This window comes from Alligator sinensis, unplaced genomic scaffold (genome assembly GCF_000455745.1).
Source record: "Alligator sinensis unplaced genomic scaffold, ASM45574v1 scaffold505_1, whole genome shotgun sequence".
Taxonomy (NCBI): Eukaryota; Metazoa; Chordata; order Crocodylia; family Alligatoridae; genus Alligator; species Alligator sinensis.
The window spans coordinates 106,920-116,012 of NW_005841940.1; the positions used below are offsets into that span (position 1 = coordinate 106,920).

At 42.5% G+C, this 9,093-nt stretch overlaps 1 protein-coding gene across 1 annotated transcript in view; it reads right to left on the bottom strand.

Moving 5' to 3' along the window:
* GCN1 (GCN1, eIF2 alpha kinase activator homolog) overlaps window positions 1-9,093 on the bottom strand; it is a 61,718-nt gene that overhangs the window by 18,328 nt on the left and 34,297 nt on the right. The window contains exons 32-45 of the mRNA XM_006019906.2: window positions 8,354-8,519; window positions 7,016-7,210; window positions 6,421-6,667; window positions 5,627-5,748; window positions 5,208-5,322; window positions 4,653-4,832; window positions 3,886-4,106; window positions 3,128-3,196; window positions 2,773-2,911; window positions 2,462-2,658; window positions 2,078-2,220; window positions 1,153-1,270; window positions 812-1,027; window positions 51-215 (exon numbers count right to left, since the gene is read on the bottom strand). Coding sequence (XP_006019968.1) covers window positions 51-215; window positions 812-1,027; window positions 1,153-1,270; window positions 2,078-2,220; window positions 2,462-2,658; window positions 2,773-2,911; window positions 3,128-3,196; window positions 3,886-4,106; window positions 4,653-4,832; window positions 5,208-5,322; window positions 5,627-5,748; window positions 6,421-6,667; window positions 7,016-7,210; window positions 8,354-8,519 — 2,293 coding nt within the window. The remainder of the gene's footprint in view (window positions 1-50; window positions 216-811; window positions 1,028-1,152; window positions 1,271-2,077; window positions 2,221-2,461; window positions 2,659-2,772; window positions 2,912-3,127; window positions 3,197-3,885; window positions 4,107-4,652; window positions 4,833-5,207; window positions 5,323-5,626; window positions 5,749-6,420; window positions 6,668-7,015; window positions 7,211-8,353; window positions 8,520-9,093) is intronic.

The window sequence follows — 9,093 nt, forward strand, 5'->3', positions numbered from 1 at the left end:
TTTAGAGTATCACAGTGGCTAAGTAATTTCCCCTTTGGAGTTTAACTTACTGCATCCCTGCTTGTGGATTTCATGATCTCACTCAAACCAATGCAGACACCTTCCCTCTCATCGCTCTTCCCTGATCGCAAGCCCTCTTCCAGGATAGGGATAATTTCTGGGAGGATTTTTTCTCCCAGCTTTCGGACAAGATCTCCCAGAGTTCGTGCTGCAATCTGCAAAAAATAATGCATCAGTCACTTTGAACAGTTAGAACAAGCCAACTCACTGGAACTGTCTATTCTATGAAGAGTAATAGTCCAAGAGAGCTATGACTCTGTACTCCAATCCACCAGGGTACTTCAGATACAGTCACCATAGTTAGACACATTTTATGTGCTACGTATACCATCCATATTGCTGCTCTGTACAAAATAACCACGTGCAGATTGTCACTTCATTTTTAAGAGCAAAAACATTCAAAATCCACAATTTCTGTTTTCTGCCTCATGAAGCTTAACAAATTAATTCATTTGGGTAAAAAAGCAGCATTATTTGCTGGATACCAATATGTTATATTTAAGCCATAAGCAAGTGATCACTCAGAGTCAGAAAAACAGAAATGGTAAAGCTGCTCTGGTAAGAGAACTTATTCAAGAACAGTTGCCTTGAATAAAAAGGGAATAAGGAAGGGTGACATACTTCTGTTAAAACATGTTAAGTTACTGACAGCTCTGGGGCAGCTAATAGAAGTGTTAGCCATAGTCTTCAAACCCTGGCTATAAACAGAGTAACCTGAAGCTGCAGAAAGTAATGCATGTAAAACACTTACTGATCTCTTGTCTGCACAAGTGCTGGCCAAGAACCCTAGCAAAAGACCAAAGAGAGTTGGTAAAATTTCACGAAGCGTACGAGGTGTGTTTGAGACCACAATCTTCCAGACATGCAAGGATGCCTGACGCACTACCAGCTGGGTATCAGATCGGCCCATGTAGAGCCCTGCTAGAACTCTGTTTCGTCGTTCCACACCAAGGGCATTAATAATAGCCTGAAATAAATAAAAGAAAGCCAGTGAAGCCAACACTGACATTTAAGAGGCACTGCCTATCCAACAAGTCACTCCTACAGGCTTTCTCTACAGATGGAAAGCAGCAGGCAACAGCAGCACTTTACCTTGTTTGACTGGGCTGTTCCAAAGTTGTCATCCTCTGAGGCGGTTTCTGTTGTCATTTTTCCTGTGACACCTGAGATATGGAATAGAAGATCCCCAAGGAGCTGAACTGAGCTAAACCTGATAAAAGGGAGAACAGTGTTACATGAAGAAGAAAGAAGTCGCCTGTCCAAACTGCCTGCTACTGCAAACATCACTGTGGGTGAAAATGTTAGTGTAAACAACTATGTGGGGTGGCATGAAAGATCATTATGTCAGTCTGACTGAGAAGCAGCATTGGCAAGAAGAAGGGAGGGAGGAAATTCCAAATCAAAAACAAAATTATAGAGTTCTCAGATTGAGGCAGCACATCAGAGATTACAGTTTAGCCTGACAAGAAGCAAAATACAGCCACTAGGTACAAACATTTGAACATTGTTAATGTCTATAACAACACAAAGATCTACAAAGATACACCTGGGATGCTACATGACTGCATTTTGAATACTAGCCATTTTGTACAACTGCTGCACTGGACATCACTTATTAGCTCTGATCAGGGTTCATTTACTTTCAGTTTCCATAACCAGTGGAATGTTTGCTCATACAGCAACTGAAAAATTAAAAGCTGTATGTCAGTGTTGGATATTACCATAGAAACTGCTATGGAAATGCATTTTAAAATAGCCATCTGGTTAAGTGATCAAGTAGGAGTACACTATACTATCAATCTGGAAGAAACAGGTTCTATATTCTAGCACAGGTTCTCGCTTTTTAAGCTGGGAGTCCTACCCAGGCTTCAAACTTGGCCCACAAAGGGACAGAGTCCCTGTGTTTTAAAGTAGCTCCTATGCTCCCTTAAGAAGTATCATGGAGATGCTTCAAATCTATCCTGTCTTTCCACTGATGGAAGGATGATGGCTGCATGATTAAAAACATATCTCCTACCTTATTCTCCAAAGGTCATCAAAAAGGCCTTGCTCCAGCTGAGGCAGAAGAAGTGCAATGGCAGTTTCTGCATACTTGCTTATGATTCTCTGTCCAGCACGAAGGGCAGTGTCCCGCACAAACTCATTCTCATCTGCCAGAGCCTAGACACAGAGAGATGACAAAGTTGGTATTTTCTATGTAGAAGACAAAAAAATGGCACTTAGCCACCCCACAGTAGAACATTTCCTATTTCTCAGCCACTTCCAATAAGCTACAGCACACAGAATCCCCTAGGGAGACCTGAATACAGTTCCCATGTCACTGAAGTAAAAAGATTATTTAAGCAACATTAGCAGAATTAGCTGTGGACAATGCTATACAAATCTGATCTCAGCTACCTACCTTAAGGATGCATGGTATGATTGGCCCAACGTAGGGAGTGAATTTGTTTCCAAATGTAATGGGTAAATAGTTGAACATCATGATATAGCCGTCCCGGACATGGGGCGCAATGTCCACTTTGCTGGCAGTAGCTACAATTTCTGGCATAAGTTTCTCCAACTTTTCTACCCCCAAACCAGCCATGACTTCAGCCAGACCTAAAACACAACATTGTGTTACAGAACTAGTCAACATGCAAGTGGCTAGTTAGGCCTAACTGATGTAATGCCAGAAATTCCAACACCATTGCTCAGGCACTTGGTTGCCCGCACCTTGAGCAGCACCAGATCGATCCACTGAACTTTGCTCATATGTCAATGTCTCCATCAGCCAGGGCAGCAAGTCCTCAAAGCATGACTCTCCCATGCCCTTCACCATGGCTCCTAGTGCCTTTGCAGATACAGTACGTACCTAACGGGTAAGATAGAAGTGCAGAATTTCAACATACCCAGTCATAAGCAAACTCATCAGAACAGACACAGAGGTTAACTCCTCCAAATCACCCTCTTCACAGCTGCTCTCACAGTTCTAACTAGACTACTGAGTGGAGGATTAGCATTTATCCTAATTCATCATGCTGAAAGATGAGTCACACTAAACTAGAATGGTTACTATACCAAAACTCACCTCAGGTACAGGGTCCAACAGGGAGGCTTTCAGTCCAGGGGTCACACTGGGCAGGTAAGGAGCCAGATCCTGAAACAAAATGCCCAATGAGTAAATGCAGGATTCAAAGAGAAAACTAAGCCACAATCTCATCTTCACCTGGTACAGCAGTAAGATACAGTTCTACTATGAGAGCATGACACACTGCCTACACAGCCAAGGAAGTAGATAAATTGATTCTAGTTTCCCACCTTGCCTTACCAAGTATTATCACACCACCCGGTCCTATGCCCACTCTTAACTTAACTTTTTGTTAACTTCCTCTCTTATGGAAGAGAGGGCAACCAGCAATGAATGAATCAAATCATCTTCAATCCTCACTTAACTTAATTTCTACCTCTGTTTTCCTTCTGCGAACAAACTGAAAATCCCCTAACAGATTTCTGGAGCAATTCTCATTCAGTATAATTGTTTACCAAGTCTTATCCAAGACCTTTCTGGGATATACACCTAGCACCAGGATTCAATGGTAGATCAAAGTAGAGAGTTTAAATGTTTATAGCCTCAACCACTCTAGAATTTTTCTTTTTTTATCTCTACAGACATCATTTGCTCACTTAATTCTCACATTTAGTTCAATGAAGAATCTGAACAGTTCCTCTAATTAATACTCAAAGACCCAAAGACTATAAACTATTTTCAGTGTTCTGCTCTGCTAGCCCACTTTCGCTTTAAGTAAAATACAGATGAGGATTGGGGAGCTTTCCCCAGCACAATACCTTCTGATCAGTCAGGGAGTACATATTCCCAATGATCTGTGCAGCCATTTTCCTGGTGTCTGTGGAACGATCTTGAAAGGCTCTCTGAACAATGGGCATGATGAGGGCCAGAGATGGTGCATCAATGAAATGGACAAATTTGGTATCCAGCAGGGTCTGCAGGCACTTCTGGGTCTTTCTGGATGGATCAGTGAGTGCATCCAAGAGAACCGGGGCAATTGCTACATATTTAGAAATGGGGTAGAAAAATGCTTTGTTTGTAATACACGGTCAGCTCTGGCCGCAGATGGTATCCTCACACCCACCCAAAATCCTAAAGGATGAAGGAGAGAAGCACCACAGGAACAATGAGAACCCTACTGAGGCCAGCTGACAAAACTGAGAGGAATATTCAGAAAGCCTTTAAAAGGAGAGAGTTGCCTTGGAGTTTTCAAGTTAAACCTTTCTAAAAATGGATGTTTTTAGTCAAGTCTCTCTCTAAATTTGGGAGCACTGATTCAATGTAAACTGAAAGAGTCTGAGAATGAAATGCATCATGGTGTTAAATCAGTCATAGATGACCCGATTCTGGGTCAGGGTTTCATATGTAGCGCAGCAGCTACCTGGATGCAATCAATTCTCTGTTTAAATACAGGAGCAGTGGTTTAATGTGAATGCAAACTGAAGGAGTCTGGGAATCAAACATATCATTATGAATTAAGGTCACATCAGGATAGTGGCTGAACATTTGAAACACAGAAATGCATACACAAACATCAGGTTCTTACCCAAGATTTCTGGATTCCTGATAACAGACCCAATCTGTCTGAGTGCCTGCTGTCCTGCTTTCTGTACTTTCACATGGGAATCCGTGAGCACCTCAGTCAGTTTTGGCACAATATTTGGCAAACAGGAAGAGAGCTGTTTTGGGGCACAGTAAGCCATAGCTCCTAGCAATTCCACTGATCCTGAATACAAAGTGAAAGAAAATTCATTTAGTGGAAAAGAGACTGGCAAGGAGCTAGTCCAAGACACCAGAAATCACAGATGTTGGCTGAAGTTTTCTTTTTTTGTTTATTTTTAAAGCCACTGAACACATTCAAACATGCTTGCTCTTCCTGCTCTTAGGCCACCTCTTGGAAAAACAGAACATTCTGTTTATGTGAGGTTTGTGGACAACAGGTAAATAAAGTATTTATTCAGAATCTGCATGGTCAGCAGAAGTCCAATGAAAGAACAAGGTAGCACATCATTTGCTGGAATGAAGAAAGAAGCCAGACAAGTCAGCATTTCAGCAACCTTTGAGTTCCTGTGAGTTACATCAGTCAGACACTAGCCCATACCAGCTTTGGTTCTCCAAGACTCCTCCTCCAATGCTGCAAGCAGCGATGGTAGAACCAGCTTCACGCCATGAGCGCTTAAGTTGCTCATTACTGCCTTGGCACAGTCATCTGCAGCCTCAAAGAAGGAAAGAAAACATTTATAACCTACTTCACTGCACATTTTCTCCTACTCTTTTGAAAATCCAATGGGAACATAGCCCTGATGCAGAACAATGTCTATGTCTATATTTATGTTGGTAGTCAAGAGAGCCATCCCTAACCGGGAGGTAATGCCCAACAGAGGAAGATGCTATGGGTTAGGAAGGAAATCAAGTTCTTCTAGCCTGTAGTTCACATAAGAGTTTGCTGCTGTTTGGTTTAAACAGTCACAAAGGAAATAGATCTTTCATACTACTCCTGCCCGTGTTCCTCTTACTCACCTCTCGTACGTACTGGTTCCCATCTCCAAAACAAAGCAGTAAATGTGGCAACACATGAACCACATAGGGCTCAAAGAGCTTCCCAAGCATGCTGCAGAGCATTTCAAAGGCAAACAGGGCCCCTGAAGAGACAAAGCATAATCAGGAAATAATCCAGCACTTGGAGGAGGATGGTAAGCAAAGTTCAGGTTGGTCTATGATCTAATGACTCCTAACGTTCTGTGGGAAACTCTGGCCTGAAAACATGGTGCCTTTTATTTTCTTTCCTTGATCCCAACAGAAGTGCTGGCTATGAGACTCAATTTCCAAGAAAATGCAGAACCTGACAGCATTAAACATGTGGTTACACTCAGTGTGAGGGAAGGAGACAAAGATAGCAAACATCCAGAAATAGATGCAACTGAGAGGCCTTATAAACCCACTGCCCCTTTGGATTAGATAATGTCCTATCCTGCCTGGCAGGAAGCAAGAGCCTCCCTCTCAACGCACCCTTCTGGAATAGGAGTGGGGAGAGCTAGCACACGTTCCAGGCACCAGAACTCCTCTATCTACTGCACTGAGATTGGGAGGAGGATTTAAAACACCGTACAAGCGAAATCAAAAGCTAATTGATTCTCCACTCTAACAGTATCAGCAGAGAGAGAGAGAGAAAGATATCTGGGTGCAGGAATTCCTTTGCAACTCAATCAGTTCTTAAGGAACTGGCTGAAAGACAGAAATGAGCATGTCAGGTATCAGTCACTAGACCACAGAGACACCTTCAAAGTTTGGAGAGAAGAGCGCCTGCCCCTCACCTTCTCGCCGGCGGAAATTCTTCTTATCCTGGATGGCATCAGTCAGAGTGGTCATCATCTCCTGCTGCTTAAGAGAGAGGATGCCAAGGCCTTTCACCAGGCCTGCTAACCCATAAGCAGCACCTCTGCGCTCAGCATACTTATCAGATTCTAGGAGCAGTTGCATTAGCTTCTGTATCATTCCACTTGCATCCTCTTTAATTGCAGGCACAAGGGGTGGTAAACAGCTTGCCACAGACTCCTGGACCTGTGGAATAACCCACCAGTCAGCAGTTTACCAGGCAGATCACAAGAGGTATGTCACTAGCAGAATTACATACTCCCTAATTCATATGATTAATCCACCAGGCTTCACCCCAAATAACAGTCTTCCGCTTCTTGTATCTGAAACTGAACACACATTTGATCTCAAATTGTATATGCTTAAAGAATACACATTCCCTTTAATTGCACAGTACTCTGCTGTGCCTCAAACAGTGGTCATGCTAGGCTGAATCCTTATTTCCAAGCACAGTGATAACAGTGAATGATGACAGCACCTAGTGTGTCAGTTAACCTGCTTCTGCTTGGCTCCTGAAATTCAAAAAGGCGGTACCTGTTGAGATGGAGTAGACAAAGCTGTTATCAGTTTGGCAACGATAGGTTTCACTTTAGGGTCACTCTTATCCAGATGTTTTGCCAGTGAGCCCATCAGAATGACCACGCTCTGTCTGACGGCATCATAACTGGCATCATTTGGAGCATTTTTCAGGAACTCTTCAAATACTGGCAAGAGAGAGTTAACATTTTCCTAAAAAACAAAAAAAAAGTAGAATTTGTCACTAGAGTCCAGAATGAGGCCTTCTGTGCTGTGCCTCTTCTCAAAGGCAGACTTTCTAATCTATATAATTATGAGAGACTGCATTTAGTATTTAAGACTATATGCTACTCTACAGCAAGAGTAGGCAGCCTATGGCCTATTAGCCAGATTCAGCCTGTGGATTTGGGAGGGCCTTAGTAGCACCATGCAGCAGAGGGAGACTTTGATGGTGGGGGCTTTGACTGCACTGCAGCCAGGTGGCAGGTCAGAGTGGCAACAGCAGTGGCAGTGACAGCAAAATCCAGGTACTAGCACCAGTTCCCCTTGAACTCAAGCTGAGTCATTCTGGCCTGCTACCACAGAACGGTTGCCAACTGTTGCTGTACAGGCTACAGATATTTCCTGCTAGTCTGCTAACTACAGTGTGCACTACTAAGTGGGAATGCTAGTTTGAATGGCAACACTTATGCTCTTTTGCCCTAAATTCACATGAGCTGGGAGTAGAAAAAGGAAAAATGCATCTTAAATTTCTCCTCTGCGAATTAAGAAACAGCACCAAATAGTGGTAAAAGGCTTACAACTCAAGTTCCAAGCATCCCCACTGTGAAGCTGGGCTTTGAATTTGGTAGCCCATTTTTTCCTGACAGATCTCAGTGCAAAAATACCAGAATTTTTATTTTTATCATTCAACATAGACCTATAATGTGCCATAGATTAAGATGCTGGCATTGCGAGACTCAAGAAATGCAAGTTATCCACGTGTGATACTTTGTCAGATACAGGCAGTTTCAGATGTTTCTCAATGCCTCACATTAATGGCACTTACACCAAGCTACAGGTAAAAGATTTTTATGGGCTGATTCTGGTTTTATTATACCAATTTTACATAATTTTGTCTCATTACTTAAATAAAATTACTCCCCATTCACACTGGTATAAGTGATTCTTGGTCAGGTACTAGTCACTCTTAGAACAATTCTGAAGATACACTAGAGAAAGAAATTCCCCTTAGGTGAAGACTTCCAGCAATCACTTTGCACCAATGACCTTTATAAATGCATATTCTTCAAAAAAACATCCGGGCCCTCCTATGTAATTATTCTCACTTGGAAAGAAATGAGACCTCAGATTTACCTTGCCATGGGTATTGAGTGTAGAAAGAGCTGCGTCTAACATGCATTTCCGGACGTCAGGGCTGCGATCGTTAAGGGCATCCGGCACGAAGAACTGAAACAGGGGCTTCACCTGCGAACTATCCAGGTGCTGCGAGAGTTTGTTCAGAGCCAAGGCTATACCACACCTGTACAAAAAGTGCATTGTGTGTGAACTGGGCTTCCAGGCCTCACATCAGTGAAACCTGTAAGAATGTATTTTGTGTAGCTACCATACCTTCAGTGCAATATATTTCAATTTTTGAGAGAAAACACTAAGTAACTTGAACATTTCAGATCATCACAACTCCTGTACTACCTACATGGAGGGCTGATCTCAGAGAAGAAACAGCCATTTTCTTGCTGAACATGCTACCACAGGTACCCAAACAGACAAATCTGCTATTTATGCAGAAGTTTTTATCCTGAATGATGAAGTGTTTTACACATTTAACCAGCACATAAACCCCAACACAAGGACTACTTCATCTACCACTAAAATACAGCAGCTATATAGTAGTGCTCATAAGCCCTAAAGCACAGATTAGTTTAAGGCAGGCAGTGAACAGTATGTTGTCCAATTAAAACTGCATAGGGTGTCTAAGTAGGCAGAATGTAATTATCCAAGTTGGAATTTGTCCAGTTCGTTAAGCCCTGCACTGCTATTCTTGAAACAATTGACTGAGCACAGAACAGAGACTGGGAATCTAGTGATACAAGCCA